The sequence below is a fragment of the Tympanuchus pallidicinctus genome, unplaced genomic scaffold (assembly GCF_026119805.1).
Source record: "Tympanuchus pallidicinctus isolate F22 unplaced genomic scaffold, pur_lepc_1.0 scaffold31, whole genome shotgun sequence".
Classification (NCBI taxonomy): Eukaryota; Metazoa; Chordata; class Aves; order Galliformes; family Phasianidae; genus Tympanuchus; species Tympanuchus pallidicinctus.
The window spans coordinates 11638168-11658416 of NW_026294749.1; the positions used below are offsets into that span (position 1 = coordinate 11638168).

Sequence of the window (20249 nt, forward strand, 5' to 3'; positions counted from 1 at the left end):
GGACTTAGCATAGTAACCCTTACACATCCAGAGGAATCCCAGGTACCAAATCAAGAACACTTTGAACCAGGACAGAAGCAAAACAAGGAAGAGCTCAGAAATTAAGAACACAAGGGTTAATTTAAATCACTTTCTCCATCTATCTAGGAACAAGAGATGTCTATGCTGTCATGTTAATATCCACCATAATAAGTAACCATAAGAATAAATAAGAAAGTTTGCAATTCACTGAATTGCTGTATAATTCCTCATAAAAGGATGTGAGCTTGATAGTATCAAACCAACATGCAAACCGTTCTCTGTTGCTGAACACTAGGAAGGAGGAAACAACCTATAAGAAAAACAAGTGATAAAGGAGACTTACAGAAGTGTAGATAATGATTCGCATAAAAATAAGCACTGCCTTCTCAAGAAATTAGTTTTCCAGTTTTTTTTTCATTGTTATGAAAAGGGAAAAATAAAAAAAATCAATCCTTGGAACAAAATTCAGAGATAGAATTATCACTGACATCAGACCAGAGCATCAGAAAGCAAAGACATTGTCAGAAATATCCACAACTTTATTCCATGCTGATAATGCTGGCTGCAGCCTAAGGGGAGGAGATTTTGTGATAGACATAAAAGCCTGGGTACCTTGGAGTCAGTTCTTCTCGAACTTCTTTGCCCAGCTCATACTTGTACTCTGAAAGCACCAGTGTGCAGCATACCAGTGTTCTTAGTATTACAGGTTGGTTTCTTATCCTAATCATCTCAAAAAGATCCTTCTTCCTACTGTCATAATTAGCAGAGAAATAAGTATTCATTTCTTTTTTTTCTTTTTTGGAGGGATAATTAAATATAATTCACCTACTATTCTATGCTTGATCAGAGACAATAAAGAACATCTCGTATTTGATGGCAGCATGGTTAACCTTCGACCATCTGCATGTGTTTCATTACCCTTTGCAGATGTCCAGAAAAGTAACAAAACACACATGAATCAGTGATGCACTGATAGAAATGCCCAGAAAAGAAACAAAATGTATGTGATACCATCCATACATTTCACATTTTCATTTTCGTGAGCTCTCTAGGAGGCAAAGTTCTGTTGTTCTTACCTTATATTAAAGAAAGATTATCCTGGGTGCCATCAAAAAATGCTTAAAGAATAACAAAATCATCAGGCCCATCCAATACGAGTTCAGGAAAGAAAAGTCTTGCCTCAGTAATCTGAAATCTTTCACGTTAAGATAGCCTGCTTAGTGCATGCAGGGAAGGTTGTGGATGTGGTTTGTCTGGATTTCAGGAAGGCTTTTGATGCTGCCCTTGACAGAATCCTTCTGGACATATTTTCTAATTGTGAGATGAAGAGGTGCATGGTACACTGACTGAAGAACTGACTGATTGGTAGGGTTTGAAGAGTTGTTAGCAGCCAGCTACTAATGGAGTACTCCAGGGCTTAAGCTTGTGGCCAGTTCTGGTCAACAACTTTTTCAACTATCTGGATGCAGGAGAGGAATGCATCCTTAGTAAACTTGCTGACAATTTAAACCAGGAGGTGCTGTTAACTGTCTTGAAAGACAACAGGCTTTGCAGAGGATCTAGGCAGATGGAGCACTGAGCTATCAGTAAAAGGCTGAAATTGAACAAGAACAAATTCCAGGTTCTGTATCTGGATGAAGCCATGGTGGACAAAGGCACAGGTGGAGACGAGCAGCTGAAGAGCAGCCTAGCAGAGAGGGATCAAGGGGTACAAGTGACAACAGGCTCTGTGTGAGCCAGAAGCGTGCCTGGCAGCCAAGGGGCAAACCTTAGCACTATGTATACAGTATAAAAGGAGAGTTAAGCTCCTTGAAAGCATCCAGAGGAGAAATCAAAGGTAAAAACAGGGCTGGCAGGTGTGTCCTGCAAGGAAAAGATGGCCATAATTAAAAGATATCAGTTGAAGAGTCCTACACAATCTTCTGTCACCTCTTCAGCACACCAATGTCTTGCACGGAAAGCACTCTAAAATAATTCCTGCTTTTTAACAGGGCTGCTAGTGGAAGATGCTAAAACTGAACTGAAGGCTGCAATGGAAAGGAGCAGCATCAGAGAAATCACAGGATCTTCAAGGACTGTTTTCAGGTGAAGTGAAATCAGATCATTTTCAAAACAGGTGTGGTCTCTAGGAAAAACAAGTAGTTAATAGACCACTGTATTTCAAATGCAGTCAACAGAAGATATCAGTACTTAGGAAAAGAAAAGTCTGAGGATCTAAGAAAATCATTACTGAAAGAAGTGAATTATTTATCTCTGTGCAAACATTTGAGTATAGAAGAAAAATGTCCAAAACATATGAACCATCAATAACAAGGGAAGGAAAAAAAGTACTTAGGTCTGAATTGCATCAGAACCAGTGAAGAAAAATGACATCAGCTGGAAAATGGGAAAGTTGTAAAAGTGGAACAAGTCCAAAATCCTAAAGAAAATGACAAGGAATTTAATTAGGCATACATTAGAACACATTTTTCTTGTATTTTTTGTATTAGAAGAGAAAATAAATAGAATTTTGTAAAATAATATACAAACATTTAACGCGATTAAAGGCAGCATTGAGAAATTATCTTCAAAAAGTGAACATTGATAACATTGCTACTCTGTATCAGACAAATATTTACACTTTCTGCATGCAAATTAAAAAAAAATGTGGAGGCAGGCAGCTAATGAAAGGCCAACATATTCCCTGCTCATGTGTTTCTGTGCAAGATCTCGTCAGCAGCAGTTTGCAGACCTCATTAATCACTATTACCCGTGCCGTGAGTTATTCAGGCCCTCACAAGCAAATATGTTGGTTAATTTTTGTATCATTTTATAGGCAATATTTCTGAAGTGCTTTGTGGTTTAGAAAAAAGTCAAGCAAAAAAAAAAAAAGTCCTACTGATGCAATGTTTCATATCCCTGCCTCCAAATCATTAGTCAGTTTCTACACGCTACTCTAAGTGGAAGAAAAACATTTCATGCAACTTATGGTGGTTTCTAAAATAACAGTTTTGTAAATCTTCATTCTATAGTGTTATGAACTAGCATTGAAATCTCTATTAACAGAGTACTGTACATCACGAAAAAGAGAACTCCCAGCACTTCCATTAGATGAAGCATTCGTGTCTACCCAAAATAGTTCCTAAAATATTATAGGTTGGACACACTCCTCATGCAAGAGCAAGTTCTGACTTACTGTGTCCCAAAGTAACTAGAAATGTCTGAGATGGCCACTGTCAGTGTCCTGGACACATTGAGGCAAAAGAGCTCTAAAGAGTGGTAGGAATAGAAGGTAGATCCAAAGCTTAGAGTCAAGTTGTGGTATACTCTATCACTCTGCTCCAAGTTGAGTAGAAGATGACAGGAGGAAAGGAATTTAATGGCACTATAAGATCCAAAATATCATTGTACTGCTGGGAAAACTGCTCTACATGTCCCTAATTGAGCAGGGGAGTTGGACAAGACGACTTGTGGAGGCTTCTACCAGCGTCAAGCATTCTGTAATTCTGTGCCCAGACAACCAGAAGATATAGCAATTTTTAAGATTTTGCCACTGTGTAAGAACAGGCACCTTGAGTCATTAATTACCTGTTTTTATGTTTCACGTAGAGTGAAATATCTTAAACATACAACAGTCATCTCCTATTACCTGATTATTTTAAAGCAGGGTCATGTTCAGCAGCTCAGGATAGAAGGAGAAAGAGAAGGATCCAGAGAAGGGCACAGAATGGATCACAAGATGAAAAAAGAGGAGCAGTCTAATGGAGAGAGGAGATTTGCAGAGGCTAAAGGAAGTTCCTGGAGTATTGTTTTTGGCTTCAAGCTGGAGGAAGTGAACAAAAACTTTAATTGCAAGTGCTTTTCTATGGAGCTTCCTCAAGAGTTGCACTTTACCTCTTCTTCAGCTTCATAATTGCAAAGAAAGACCTCTGGAATCTTGAGAGAATCTGCACTGCTTCAAACCCTGAGTTCCCCAAAGCCTTGTGACTTTTACTGGGAAAGGGAACACCAGGAGCCTGATAATGGCTCTACCTTGAGAGGTGGCTAATGTTAAAAAATATATATAACAAAAAAAAACCAACAAAACAGTGAACCAACTCAAGCTGCCCTAAGTAAAGTCAGGTGATAGGGGTGTTGAAACGCTGATGCCTACTATATTTTTCTTTAAGCAGGAAAATAAAGCAAAAACAGTATAAGGTACAAGCTCTAACAGCCAAGGATCTTCGCATTCAGATTCCTTTCCTGTCCTGTCCTCCTACTCATATCAGCTATGCTGGCTTTGCAACACTTGAGAATTCAATTATGAGAAAGAGAGCCCACCACTGGCTGATCAGGAAAGCTTATTAGATATTCACATGCCTGGCCAATCCCGTGGGAGGCACACAACAGATCAATCAGCTACAGCAAAACTGAGATCTCCAAAACATTTTGGCTAACACCAGTTTGTGATATATGCTATCAATTGTCTAAATACACAGACATCCACTGTACTCAGTTCAGTATGAACAGAAAGAAGCAATGAATTGATGCACGGATAACTTGAGCAAACCTTTGTGCCTCATGCCACTCAGTATTTCAGCTGAATTTTTTGTACCCTGTAACAAACAGGAAAGTAAAAAGTAACTGAGTTATAACGTTGAACTAACTCATAAGGAATCTGTATATTTTAAATAATTAAACAGAGAAATTAATGGCTCTCGCATAAGCTCCTTACCTAACCAGAGTTAACTATAAAACATTTACTGCAGCACAAATTACAACATTATACACTCATTGCATTACAAATTTGGAACTGATTGAAGTAGGGATAAAAAAAATAAAAATCACTGTAACAATAGCCTGCTCTGAATATTTTATGGAAATCAGAAGTGCTTACTAACTGCAAGCTCTATGTATAAACAAGAAAGCATATGTGATTATTAAAAAAAAAATAATTAATGTGACTTACCATAGAGACTGCCTCATAAAAATGTTGTTAAATTAAAAACAAATCTTAAATATATATCTGTGGCTCCTTAAATTGAATTGATTGATATTAGGAACAGAGAGGATGCATGCCTTCAAAATAATAATAAAAAAGAAGAAGGGAGAAAAACTCTTTTGAAGTATCACTGTCTCTAACAAAATACTGCCACTCTAGTGACAGGCTTGTATGTGTGTGCCTGTGACTTCTGCCATCAGTAAAAAGAACTAAAAAGAAACTGGAAGCAATATACACATGATACTAGTGAGACAATGAAAAACTTATTTTTCTTCACCTGATACTACTGCAGCTGCAAGCTTCAAAGAAGCTATTTTTTCCCATGCAGGAAATACCCCATTTCTAAGGAGATTTCATGCCATCACCGGTTGCCAGCATCTGAATGTCATAACAGAATCTACAAAAGGTACTCCTAGAGTTTTACTTCTTATGATGCAGTCCCATTTACTGATAGGAAGTATGGTAATGTTAAAGCAAAGGAAAAGCTGCCTTAGTGTAATGCTAGAATGGGATGGAAAGCATCACAATAATTGCAAGATTGTAAAGTCTCCAGCTACAGCCTTAGAAACAAAGAAAAAGAACTACTTACCTTTAGAATGCCACAGGCAGGAATCTCCAGCAAGAGACACCCCTACCTCCACGGCCAACCTTTAAATGGGGTCTGGGAAGGAGTAGATCCTGGCTCCACCCCTTCCACTCAGTAATGTGCATTGCTTGCACCTGAGCTCCCCTGGGTGGGCCTGCCTTCCCACCAGGTGTTCCATCACTGCTTCAGGCCGTGACTTAGCATTTCTGCTACAGTCAGCTTTAACAGCTCATTGTTCTTTATACAAATACAGAAAATAAAGGAACTGTGTGTCATAATATAAGGCTTTTTCTTCCTTTTCCCTACTTTGATTGTTAACCTCGTCTATTCTCTTTGTTTCTAAGCACTTAATTTATTCATTTATTTAAAGGACACATCATTATGGTCCTTTACATTTTGAAACTGATAAAGCAACTACTGCTTAGCACCAGCCTTTTGAATTCTGACTCCAATCTTAAAGTCAACATTCTCCTGAGTGTGGCTTATACTGTACAAAGCAAATGCAAAGCCCTGAAAAGTCTATCCTGTTCCAGTCACTCCAAGTGGAGCATCAGTAAACCTATATTCCACCCCTCAGTGAGTTAAGCAGCATGGCTTACCTATTGTCTAGTACTATTCACCCACGTCATGTTTTGCAATGCATTCACCTTACTAAAAGCAAACTCTAAGAAACACCACGTGCTCAGAGAAAGGGGCCACAAGGTTTGCCATCGCCTCCATTCCACACTGTTGTTAGTATATTCTGGCAACTGTGATTCAGTAATACACAGTAATATCAACAAGGATTCTCACTTCTTATTAGAGACTGCAATTTTATCTCCTGTTGTGCAAATAATTAGCCTCCAGATCTTGTAAAATCTCTGCAAATAAGAAACAGAACTACCTCTCTTTTCTCAGCACAGTTATCATCTGCATTGACGGCAAAGCAACAATGATCAGATCTTTTCATCCTTGTTTAACTAAAGATAGCTCTTATATCAGCAAAGCTGTCAGCTGGGCAACATGGACAGTAACAGTTCTAGCACAAAGTGCACAGCTGATATTCAGCAGTCCAAATGTATACTGTTTGGAAAGTTCACAACTTTACTGAAAGAAGTTTAGGGAATGATACCAGGAGCAGATGCCATACCTGATGTTCTATGCAGATTTCCTCTTAAAACTGAGTTAAAGATTTAGGGGAAGGTGTTCTTCTATCCCCTGGCATCTACTAAAGGGAAAAGTAGAAATGGCACAAAGCCACACTAGAGGATGTCCAGACCAGATACCTAAAGGTTATTCAGACACTGGAACAGGCTTCCTAGAGAGATGATTTATGCCCTATGATTGTTTTTGTATAAAAGGCAATGATATTACTTTAAATTTGAGTCATCCCCAGCAATGATCTTTGCAGGTCCTTGGAACTAAACGATCTTTAAGGTCCCTTCCCACCCAAGATATTCTACAACTTTGATTCTACTCGTTTCATAGCTGTAGCACAGCATTCCCATTAGCTTCTAACAAATGCTTACAATGCAAAACTATAACATTCTTTGCCCTTGTGAGTTCTTGCCTCACATCCATTATTTTCATAGAAAACACCTAGCAATTGTGCAGAAAATTACTTTCACTTTAAAAACTCATAATCCATAAATCAACCACTAAGTGTACAAACAACAGTTTTTTTTAAGGGCCTTGGAACGCACATTTAATGGATAAGTTCAAAAGAATAACACTGAAGAAGAAAGTTATATTTCACACACACATAATGACTTGTAGCTATAAAACACTGCAAATGAAAGGTACAAAGCTATGACTTCTGTAAAATCTAAAAAAGCCCTTTTTAAGCTAGGAAGTTACTCTATAGAGAAATCTGGCATACAGCTGAAGCAGCCCCTTGGCCAGACCACTCTTCAAAATCACAGCACATGTCACTACCTATTGCAAAGCTACACATTGTTGAGTAAAAAAAGAGGATGAAATAGCCAAAAGTGAACAGCATGTCCCTCTTTGCTTCCAGCCTGATCACAGAAGGAGGACATGTAATAACCAGATAGAGAGGTAAACTAGAACAGTTTTTGTCTTTCTTTTCATCCCCCGTTCAGCAGTTCCACCAAAGCCTTGGCAATACAAGCATTTCTACAGCTGCTCTGTGACACATGCTCAGCCCCCACAAATGGAATTTCAGAAGTAGTATCCACTCAGGAAGGATGAACTAGCTCCTGTTACACATCTCTCCTCATTGCTCTTCACTGACACTAAAATGTATCTAGGCCCAAGCAACTGTCCAAAGTCAAATAGAAAAGCTGGGACAGAAATGAGAATTGAACTCATCTCCAGCATCCTGGTGAAGCAGTGTGAGACAGGAAGGACTAGTCGGTGAAAGCCCAAGAAATAGCATGGAAAGAAAACAGAACAAGTCAGACAAAATGAAGGAAGAGCCACATAGACCCAAGAGGGAAGAAAAAGTGTCAGAAGATAACTGGAAAATGAGTGGAAAGTCTAGAGAGAAGAACAATGAAAGGTGACAATGAGTAGGAGGGGAAGAGGAAAGGAACAAAGCAAGGCAGATGGAGAATGCTGCAGAGGTCACCCTGATAAAAAGAGAAAGAGTGGCAACAGTTCAATCACAAAAGCTGCAGTGGGTGCCACAGAACACCTTTTAGTGATGTGGGAAGTCAGCCTGTTTTCTCAGGTAAATAGCTAGGACAATAGATAATGACTTTGTACCAGGAGAGGTTCAGTTGTGTATTAGGAAAAAAAACTCTTCTCAGAAGGAGTGGTGAGGTATTGGAACAGCCTTCCCAGGGAGGTGGTGGTAACCATGTCTGGAGATTTTCAATAAAACAGTGGATGTCACACTGAGTGACATGGTTTTAGGGGGCACAGTGGTGATGGCGATGGTCGGACTACATGATCTTAGTTCATTCTTCTTCCTTTCTGATTTGAAAATCAAGATTGTGGAGTCTCATCATTGGAGATCACCAGCAGCCACCTGGAAGGACATGGTCCTGGACACCCTGCTCTGGATGTCCTTGCTGGATAAGGGGTTGAACCATATGGACTCAGAGGTTCCTTCCAACCTCAGCCATTCTGTGATTCTGTGATACCACTAAATGTGCAACCTTGTGAGTCTGATCTGATATGCATAAGAATACATATATTCCAAAGAACACTTCAAATAATGATCCTCACATTTGTTCTGGGATTTTTTGTTTGTTTCTTTCTTTTACAAGGAGGTGGCAAGTACATTCAGATGGCTCTGGCAGATGTTCAGGTAGGTTAAACCCAAGGAGCCTCCTAAGAGCACAATAGGCTGTGTGACAGACACACTAAATCAAATGGATATGAAAATATTTTCTGCATTTGCATATTTTTGACATTTTTTTTTTCTGTCCTGCTCCACTGGTTTGCCAGCAATCACCTCAATATATCAAAAGAAGCAACCAGAAAGGCCAGAAAGTAATATCCTGGCCTGCTTAAAAGAGGCAAACTGTTTTGTTTCCTTAGTTAGGAAGGAAATTTGTAATGACACTGCATTACTTCATAATTCTTTCTGGAAAAGAAAGGACTGCATGTCAACATGGAGCCAGGCGACTCTCATACGATGTGCCATGTAAAGCAGTACCAATTTTGAACAAGGGGAGTGTGTTTCATATTTTGCCTACTTTGATGCATCTACTCATTTTCCACCACTGCCAGAGTTGTAGTCAGTGGGCTCACGATGCTCTGATGAGATTTTCCAGGGAAAGTTTTTGAAGGGGACAAGTTCACCACCTACCTTTGTTCCAAAATGTGTATTAACTTGAACAACTAAGAACTTCCCATGTCCCATCTACAGAAAGATGATTTGGTGGACATTGTTAATAAAGTTTCTGTGCTACACTTAGCACAACATGTGGTTCTGTGAATGATAAAATATTCAACTTGCAAAACATAAATTGGGAAATTTGATATAAACCAGGCTGTCAAGTCACAAAATAACGTCTTCAACAGTAAGCTTGACATCATCACAAAAAAACAAATAGCAGTTCAACCATTCCAAATAATAGAGAATAGAAATATGGAGTAGTGCTGATCTCTGCAGCCCTGTATTTTTATGGTTCAACATTAAGCTGAGAGAACACCAGGACACTATCTGTCAAGGGAAATTTTTGACACGGAGAGTTTGGCTGAGCAGGAGGATACAGAAATTGCAACACTCCACACTATCAGCTTCCAGCTGGCCAAGCTTCAGGTCACTCCATCCTGAAGTGTGAAAACCACCAAAAAAACAACAACAAGCACAACAACAATCAGGAGATAGATAACAGTTGCACAGACAATGATCTTTTGAGGACGTTGTAGTACATGTTCATTAAACTGCATCCCTACAAGCTGCCTATGTTTTGACTACACTGGAAATCCAGGCAGGGTCAGAGTTGTGTGAAAAGACCTTTGCTCTGAAGAAATTATGCTCCTTCCTTGTATTTTGGTTTCAACTGCCGGAGACACTCACAAACAAATACTGCCAAAAATATTCAAAAGTAGTGTAAGAATACTTTGTATTACACATGGAGATGTTTTTTTTCCTAGTACTTTTGACTGTATGAAAAAAGGCTTCTATTCATTTTCATTGGAAAAAAAAACAATGAAAAGTAAAACAAAGCGGTAGACGTTGGCTACCAAGCAACCAAGCATTGCTCTCTATAACTTCCTGAAGGGAGGCTGTAGTGAGCTGGGGGTCGGCCTCTTCTCTCGTGTCATCAGTGATAGGACCAGGGGGAATGGCTTCAAGCTACGGCAGGGGAGATTCAGGCTGGACATGAGGAAGTATTACTGTTCAGAAAGGGTGGTCAGGCACTGGAATGGATGCCCAGGGAGGTGGTGGAGTCACCGAGCCTGGGGGTGTTCAAGGAAAGACTGGATGTTGTGTTGAGGGACATGGTTTAGTGGGAGCTGTTGGGAATAGGTGAACGGTTGGACTGGATGAGCTTTTAGGTCTTTTCCAACCCTAGTGATTCTATGATTCTATGATTCTAAGCATGGAATGATGTATTAACTCCTCTTTTGGATTCCTAGGGTTCAACAGAGGAAGAAAAAAATCTTTCTGCATGCATGCAGCCTAAGAAAGTTCTTATTTGAGAACTCACAATCTATTATTAGTAAATCACTCAAGAGTAGATCAACTTGTAATATTATTTTTTAGAAAAGAATTGTTATCTCCAGAAATTCTTGAGAAGGATGTTGATAATTGTAGCTATAAACATAGAAATTTCCTATCTGTCTGAATGACGTTCTTGAATTCCATGAGAATGTGCTCTACGCACATTAAAGCACTTAATTTCAAAGTCATTAGTGTTAGGTAGCTCTAACAATCTTATAGGTGCATTTTATTGCCTAACATTAATGATGAAATTGATTTTTTTTTCTTGTACCTAAACTATATCCCTAAAAAATAATTTTCTTTATTTTTGTGCCTTTTTCACAACATCAGCACATAAAAAAAATTTTGTGTGCTGTTATCTCAAGAAGAATGATATCAATTACATTATGGATCCCTTTCTTTTTAGATTTTGCCACCAGGTAAGTTACCCAATCTACAATGCTTCAAAACACAACAAAAAGAAATTGCACTGAGTGTAATGCCTTCAGGTTTGGCTGGATTAACAGAGTGATTATGAAAACGCAAACAATTTGATACTGGTAGCTTGACTGCTCAGCTCAGCCTCATCTCCAACAATATATCTCAAACATCATTCTCTTCCAGAGGGTCGTGTCTGCTTCTCTTTAAGTGGTGAAATGCATCACTCACTTCCAGTGGGTCAAAAGAAACAGTGAATGCTTTGCCAGCAGCACTAGCTCTTTGCAAAATGTTGGATTCCTCTACCAGTCCAGTAAATCTCAAACAATTTAGAAAACAATTTGGGTAAAGGGCCTGAATTACCTTTTCTTATGATGAGACCTACCTACTTCAGAATGTGGTTAGCAACTATTACAAAAACCTATTGCAGCAAGCACTTCTGTACTTCTTTGACAGATGGGAGAGTGGGAAAAGGTTGAAGATTTTAAGTGGCCTGGAGTGCTCCCTTACAAATTTTCAGTCAAAGTGACTGAAGGGAAAGAAAAGAGACAACTGGAATTCCACTCCAAAACACCATGTTCCTCCTTCACATGTTTAGTTTTACACAGTGATAAACCGTTTATCCAGGAAGAGTTCCACTAAGAAGTAAGTGATCCAGTAAGATTTAAGAGATTCAAAAGTGCAGGACACCAGCTACCATTCCTAAAGGCTTGTAAAGCAAAATGCAGAAAATGTGAAATTTTAATTTCACTCTTCTGAACAGGAAAAAAATGAAACAAAACATCTTAACTCAGAGCACCAGGGAAAAAAACAGACAGAAGGGGAGAGGGGAGTAAAACACCATGAAGTATTCTTTGAAAAATGTGGCAAATAAATACATTTAAACTGAACTGGAAGAATTAAATAATGGTGATGTTCTTCTTAAAACACAAACAGAGCTGAAAATCACTTTGAGACAGGAGCCTCTTAGTAAGAATCTTCAGGCAACTGCTTCCTGGAATGTTTTCCATTTGATTGGGTGAACAAATACTGGGAAATTTAGTTAGAGAAAGATGAAGCCTGTAAAAGTTCACAAGTCTGCAGTGCTCATGGTGATTCACCTAAAGATTTACAGGAGGATGAAATGCTTTGGTTTCTGCGCTTGGAAAAGAAAATAGTTCTTACTGGCTTAGCATACATCTCCTCATCAACAGAAATCGTGAGAGCAGGGATTGCACTCCATCAGGAACTCATTGCAAGGCCTGGAATTTCTCATCCCATATTGTCTGAATTCAACCCAGAAGCATCATCTTCTCAGTAACTGCCTGCATGTCCAGCTAGGTCCAGACTTGAAGAACAGCACACACATCAAACCTCACATTCCCACATCCACTAGCAGTCTTCATACAACAAGGATGAAGAGAAGAGAAATGAAAACTTCTCTCAACACATTCTTTAGCTCAAACTAGAGAACTGGCTGCCTTTAATAGCTTTTAGTCACAGAAGACTCACAAAGTATGGAAAATCTGAAGTGGAAACAGCAAGCAATCAGTTCTTTAATAAATTCAGAGAATTTCCAAACCTTTCTGTCGGGAGCTAGAGAAGTGGTAGCACTAAATATGGAGAGAGAAATAACTCCCTAAATTTGCTATCTACCAAAGTATGACTTGTTCCTCAGTCACTGCCCACTATAAGGACAGAGAAACCTATGAGTGCTTCCAGTATTCTTTCCACCCTTGGGAAAACAAAAGAAGTTATCTGAAACCTTCTAACCTAGTATAAGGTCCACAGAAAACAGTCATTTCTCTTGCCTTGGCAAGAGGGATCTCCTTTCTTCCAGAAAACATCTGCAAAAACTTTCTTTACAAAAATCGTCAGGATGGAAAAAAATTTATAGAAAATCAACTTAATGAGACTAATCAGGAAAATTTGCCTTCTTTGTCTGCTCTTAGTGTATGAGGTTTGAGTGAGATCTGCCTAACTACAGTCTAGATGGCTTTGCCACTTGGGAATGGTACCACACAACTTGCTCTGAGCAGGAGGTTGGACGAGATAGCCTCCAAAGGACCCTGCTGAATTCAGCCTTCTGTGATTATGTGCTATGTCTTTACACATAGCATATCAGTACTCTGAACAGGAGGCTTGATCAGAGCATAGGGATTTTGAGGTCTGTATGAAGAATCCCGTACCAGCATTTCCCAGCATAAGTCAGTGCATCTATTTATTTTTAAATGAAAAATGTATGAGTAATCAAAGATATCTGGAGTGGATAAACATTAAATACAGTGGCTTTCCCCTGAGCCCCCAAAACTATTAAGCTAAGCACTGACAGCCCTCTCTGAGAGACCAGATCTGAAATCATTCCCTTAAACGTTTCTAGCATGTGTCAATGAATCTGAAAAATTGAGGATACATACGATAATTTCAATGGAAAGAAACTATTGAGCTGTTTTATGTGTTGTAAAGGATGAACAGTTCTAGTCACATCCCTTTTAATACAGTCACTGTTCTTTAGTAAGAAAACAACTACTGAAAAACTGTTGGCTACAATTATACGCCTACCAACAACAGGACAAAATGAAATTTGACTTAAGGCTGAAACAAAATGAAAATTCAACAAGCTTACTCTGAAAAAAAACTCTTACAATACAAAAAATTTTGCACTGTTCTTTTCAAACTCAAATTTACAAAATTCTTCTGACTGAAAAAGTAAATGTACAACTCAAATGCAGACATAACCACGGTGATGTTGGATGATGTATACTGAAATTTTAAACCACAGGTGACTATTGCACACTTAATTATGAACACAAACAGCAGTTAGAAGCGGTGTCAAATGTTATGGAAAGTATAATTTATTTCTACTTAAAGATATTAATTGGCCTGTATTAATCATTCTAAGCAAAAATACTTCAGTAAATTAAATGAGCCAGAATAAAGTGACAGTTCAAGTACCATACTAGGTCTGTGTTTCACTGGTTTAGCAGGAGATAAAAAGCCACTATGCTATGATTGAGTTTATCTCAGTACTCACCATTATCTTGCAGGTATCTTGTGGAAGCTGTTTGATTTTCTTTAGTAGATTTGATAGAACTGTGTCCTCTGGACACAGAATCCTCTGGATTATGGCATTTTTTGCCCTTCTCTTTTGGAGGCTGAGGTGAGGAACTGTTCTCTCCAGCGTCACTGGATCCAACAGTAGATTTAGACTGCCAATCATTTCCCTGAAAAGAAGTGTTCATCATCATCACTGATGAATATGATGAAGTTTCAACATTATTCCAAATTTTTAATATCTATGGAATTGAATCAGGTGTTAAAGAAATGTATTAACTTACAATCAGTACAGTTAAAGAATATCTAAAACAATCTGGAAAACTGTAATTGTATTATCAACTTTCTACATGATCTGACTAATTAAATGCTCCTCAACCAGTCACAGAAGAAAACAACAACACAATTACCACAAGCAAATAATGTTTCATCTGATGGAAAGAATGGTTAGGCAAACTTATACATGCATATAATTAAATAGCTGTATTTCATTCACATATGTGCGTATCTCATCTATGCGTATGTGAAGATGTAGTGTGTGAATAATTAACTGTCTGTGTAAATACAAAATAGATATTGATCTGCTGAGTGTCTGGAGAGGATGGCAGTCTTTATGTGGCAGGAGCACTGACTACCAAATGAACAGAATGGTCTGCCAGCATGTCACCTCTCAATCACCACCAAGGAAATCACCCGACTCCTCTGCTTCTTGGGTTGTGAATTCAGAACAAGCAATAGAAATCTGAACCTGATGTTTTCAGCTTACAGTTATGTACGGTGCTGGACATACCAATAATTCTAGGAGCTAGAGATTTTATTCACAGCATTTTTCCCCAGTCAGAATCTGTTCACAAGAAATATCATAAAAACCTTAGCTGCATATTGCAGCCCTTTATGATGCTGTTAACATCGCACTAAGGTGGGTTAAGAGATTAACAACTGAACCACAGTTGCCTCTCAATTGGGGATGTCACCCTCCTAATTCTGTCATTTAAATGGCATGTGTATTTTCCTACTAAACCAGTTCTGTCAAAATGCTCAGTATAACAACAGAGCACTCAAGCAGAGGACAGAAAACCATGTCAGCGTCTAGAACCATTCACTTCGTCACAGACATTGATAAATCATGGAAGGCAAGTACACTTTACTATAGTGTTTCACTTACTGTAGCTGCATGAACAATTTATGACATTACAGAACTTGCCTACCAGAAAGGACTTTCATTCTGCAGGAGTCTTGGGTACTTCAGTGCTGAAGTTAAAAGCAACGTCTATGTGAAATTAAAATTGCTCAGAAAAATACGTCCTGAGCAAAATTTTGAATCTCTTCCATTTTGTGTGATTCTTCTGATTTTTGTGCAATCGAGAGAAGTTCTATTTTAAATATTTTACTTAAATGCCACCTAGGCTTGACCATCTAATCAAGCACTTATTTATCAGTACCACTGAACCTACCATTTAACCTTTCAATACAAAAAAAACTGAGGGTGCAGAAGTATTTCAGCTTCTTCTAATTCAAACTGGAGACTGTCACTCCCAAGAAATAATAGTAAAAATATGTAGAAACCAAACTTAAGCAGTTTCACAATCTATACCAGTTCACTCTCTTTCACTACAATCTCTATATGGAATAAAAGTGATTATAAATAATTGTCTCTATGTGCTTTTAAGTATTGGAAGAAAGAAGAGTTAATAAATAATTGCTTGTGGAAATAGCTTGCAAAGCTCATTTATTTAATATCAAACATTACTTTGAACTGTATTCTTTATGCTGAGTTTCAAGAGAATGGAAGTCAGACTTGTATATTTTATTCCTTATTCTGTTAAGAAGTTCCAGAGGTGTTTTTTGTTTGTTTGTTTTTTGATTTGTGAATAGTGAACGGATACGATCAGCTAACACAATTAGAATGTCAAACTGCAAACCTGACGCTCTGCTGTCTTGTACAGTAAACTTCATTTGTACATAATTGGTGCAAACAAACATTTATATTCTAATTTGGCACTGAGTGTACAGTGAACTCATTTTTACACACGTAAATAGCTCCAAACGAAATAAAGCAGTGGATGCTTAACCTCTGTATTGTAATGGTTAGCTAGGGACAAAACACTTAGGAAACTGGGCTCGGGCTTTATTCAGACTCAGCATGCAGAAACACCTTTTTCTGCAATATGCTGTGTGAATGGCCCTGTGTTTTTCCTTTAGGAGCATAATTTGAATAAACAAACAGGTTTATTACGAGCAAATACAGACAAATAAAGACATTTGAAAAGTATTATGGGAAATACCACAAGGCAGCAGCTGTTCTTTGCTAGGGAAGACTATTTAAAAAACAAGACATCCATTTCTGAGATAATATTTTCTTGGATTTTTTATCTAATTGACACTACAAATAGCTACAGATTCATCAAGCCATACCACAGGGTGGCTGTGGCTTTTTCTCTATGGATTTAATTAAACTCAGAGGACAAGATTTCATCTGCCGGAATTAAGCAAAACTAGAAACAAACACCACAGTGGCATTTGATACTTACACTGCCCTTAGATTTTCGAGGTGCTGCAATTGGAGGCAGTACGGATGCTTTAGAACTGCAGAAATAAAACATGCCTTAGAGTTCTGCGCACTGTTTCTTCCGTAGGTGCTATCAGTCTATCACTAAATCAAGCAACACCAAGAAAACTATAGCAACAAGTATCATTTTATCTACTAGTTGCAGAGTTTTGCTAAGAATCACTTATTTCTGCTCACTAGAGTACATTTAAACACATAATCCTTAACTTAGTCCAAAAAAAATGCATTACATTTCACCATAATGCACAGTTAAACCCACTTCTACTCCCTAGGGCAGTGGTCAGTGAGTTAGTGTAGGATAATTAGACCAAGTATAATGAAACATTCCAGCAATTTCAATAAAATTCTGTATCATCAATTGATCAAGACATCTTAAGCAATATTTTCCAGTGCCTTTAAATTCATTTGTTTTAAATTTTGTTTCTCATGTTGCTCACTGAAATAAATTAATACAGCAATACATGCATAATGTGGGACAAATGCCCTAAACTCACCTGTGGGACAGGTTTCTATTTATTTCCATTTCTTTCATTGCAATGACTCCCAATTAACTTCACATTTCAAAGATACCAAAAGCCCAAGTTCCATCTTACAGAGACCCTGTTTAGGGCTCTATTATGTGATAATGCTGGCTTACAAAAACGACCCAAACTTTAAGCACTCTTAAAGGAGTACATGTTCCATAAAGCATTACCATGCAAGCAGACCCTGACAAATGTAGCTACGCATGATCTCATTTAGCTAATAAGTCATAATCTCATTTGTGAATTAGGAAAAAAAATTAAGCCAAGGCAAAATAAACTTTTGTCTGATAAGAATTTTGTGGAATATGATCGATGGTTTATTTATGAGCCAAAATAATCCCTTGCATTCCCATTTTCTCTTTTATTACAGATTTCTATCTCTACTTTCTTAGACGTTTTCAATAAAATTTTGCATCCATTCAAGCAAATCCATCCATCTTTTATAAATGTTTTATAAATTATAAATTATAAATTTCTGGCACACGTACAAGAATGAGAAATATGGAACTTACCCCTGTGGCCTTATTGTAGATTTGCTAAACAGCAGCTCACCATATGGTAACTTCTTAAACTTTTCTCTACCCGCTGCAACATAAAATTGCCCTTTCTCCAAGTCTGACCCATTCTGAATGTGTTTTCCATCTAAAGTGTAAAGTCTGAAAGAATATGTAAAGTCTTAACATAATAAACCTTACCATTTTGCAAAATGACATAGATGACAGGTAGACCAATCTCACTTGAAACTGATGAAATATGAAGCACAACGACAGATCAAATGTTCTCACCATTTCTAACTAAATGTGAAGAATCTATTACTATTCCTTTGGTCGTTAACACCTTCCTCTTGATATCTTGGGTGGGATCTGTTCTATGGGTTGTCCTTGTGCATCTACGGTATGGTCTAGATTTGGTGCCTTCTGATTTCCATCTCTTTGGGCCAAATAAAGATGGACTGGGTGGGAAACATTTTCCTAGCAATGATACCATCACAGCAGCTGTGAAACAGTGACTCATCTCAGCTGGTGCAAATTTTTATGAGTGCAGCATGCAAGCTCTTGTTCATGGCTGATGAAAATGCATAGCTAAAAGTGGTGGCTATGCTGAAAAATAGAGTTTTGTAGCTAATAATCTGCTCTATCAAATGGCGTTATTCTGCTCTGTGTATCTGATGTAACTTCCATGGAAATAAATAGAAGGTATTACTTTCAGAGCATAGTGATACTTACAAACATGACTGTGGGTTTTTGTACCTGATCTTTCACTTTGCTTACGTTTTAATATTAATTAATTTAATATTAATATGCAGTGCACAAATATTTTTGTTTAATGTAACTCCCCAAAAGTTACAAGCACCTGGCAGTTTCTAGTTTTATTTTTCATCCAGAAAATAATGACAGTAAGAACTGGATGAAACCAAACCAATCACTGAAGAAGAAAGGGGAATTAAAAATGCACTTTTTAAGAAGGGAGATATATATGAAACTACTGGAATAACCAGTATCACACACATACACAATTTTTGTGACACTACTTATGCAGCTTGTTACCCCCTCAACTGGTCCAAACCATTCAAAAACATCCTGGGTTCTCTCATACTTCCCTGGATGATATTATGCAGGAAATGTTCTTGCAGTCATTTCTGCTCACTCTCACTGGGTGAGAGCTTGAACTGTAGGCTCATGATGAACTTCCATTTTCCCTCAGTCCCAGCCAAAAAGTTGCAGCCAAAACAAAGCAAACATAGGCTGACAAAGTGGACAGTAACTTGAGGAATCGTTGTTTTCGAACACCTGCCTGCCTACCAGATACTTGCTGATCAGGTTGCTGTACCCTATCGCCAAGCACAATCTGGCAAGGAGAAAGACTACTTTCTCATTGTCTTCTCTCTCATATTTCTTACTTATATCTGTGTTCTTATGATGATGATCAGTAATTGTTTTCAAAAGCTACATGTGAAACTATAAAAGTCTCGGCAGCTTTGGATGTCATTTAATGAAACAAGGAAGAAAAACTGCCATACACATAATGCAGGTTCTCATAACTCCACTTAGCTTTCCTTGGAATCAATGGTCTTATAGCAACTCTGCTAACAGTAACATAATTTCAGTAAGCCCCAGCAATTAATATGTAACTTATTAAAGAACAACAATCACTCTACCAGTAGCATTTTAGCATTTTAAGGAAAAAGCAATGAAAACTGGATTTAAATAAGAACAAAAAAGGGAAAACATTAAATAATTCAAAGCACTATGTGCTTTATCTTTATCTTATCTGTTATCTTATTTTTAAAAGATTGCAACAGAATGCTGAAAAGAATAACGAACACAATACTTCTCAACAGCAATTTTAACTACACACATAAGTCTTAGTCTAAGCTGCGAGATATAGTTTAGTAGCTTGTGGTAGCAATGGCAATGAGAAGACTGTTGGACTAGATGATCTGGTGGGTTGTTTCCAACCTTGTGATTCTATGATTTTATGATTCCATAACTATATATGCTTTCATATATATCAGTCAGATTCACCAAGGAGTGATTGGAAGTAATGAGAATAAAAGACAATAGGTTTTTAAAACCTTAATCATCCTAGGAAGTAGAAAAAAATGATTGTGTGAACAGCTGTTATTATGTTCACTTCAGGTTTACGATAGCTGAGAATCAGATCCAGAAAGCTGAAAAATGAGGTTAGGTTAACTTTGATGGAAGTAACAGTGATAAGAAGCCAGATAACCAACAAAAGACAAGAAGGACGGAGGGGAAAAACAGATGAGAGCTAATACTCAACAGACAGCATTATCTTCATCTTTTATGGTCTGCACCATCTCTGGAAAAGTAATCACAGGAACTGAGTCAGATTATTGCATTTTCACTGATTTGAGAAATATTCTGCAAGCTTAGCCTCAGAAATTGCATAAGAAAGGAAGAATGATTTTCCACCCCTTTCCTATCTGAAGGATAGATTTCTGTAATGTGCTCTGCATGGGGTAACACTGGAACGTCGGTCATTTGCCAGTGCAC

The 20249-nt window shown here is 37.9% G+C and overlaps 1 protein-coding gene across 3 annotated transcripts in view; it reads right to left on the reverse strand.

Annotated features, from left to right (window-relative positions):
- DCDC2 (doublecortin domain containing 2) overlaps positions 1 to 20249 on the reverse strand; it is a 54501-nt gene that overhangs the window by 13575 nt on the left and 20677 nt on the right. For all 3 annotated transcript variants that reach the window (XM_052697985.1, XM_052697984.1, XM_052697986.1), the window contains 3 exons: positions 17745 to 17888; positions 16671 to 16725; positions 14120 to 14309 (listed from right to left, as the gene is read on the reverse strand). In XM_052697985.1, coding sequence (XP_052553945.1) covers positions 14120 to 14309; positions 16671 to 16725; positions 17745 to 17888 — 389 coding nt within the window. The remainder of the gene's footprint in view (positions 1 to 14119; positions 14310 to 16670; positions 16726 to 17744; positions 17889 to 20249) is intronic.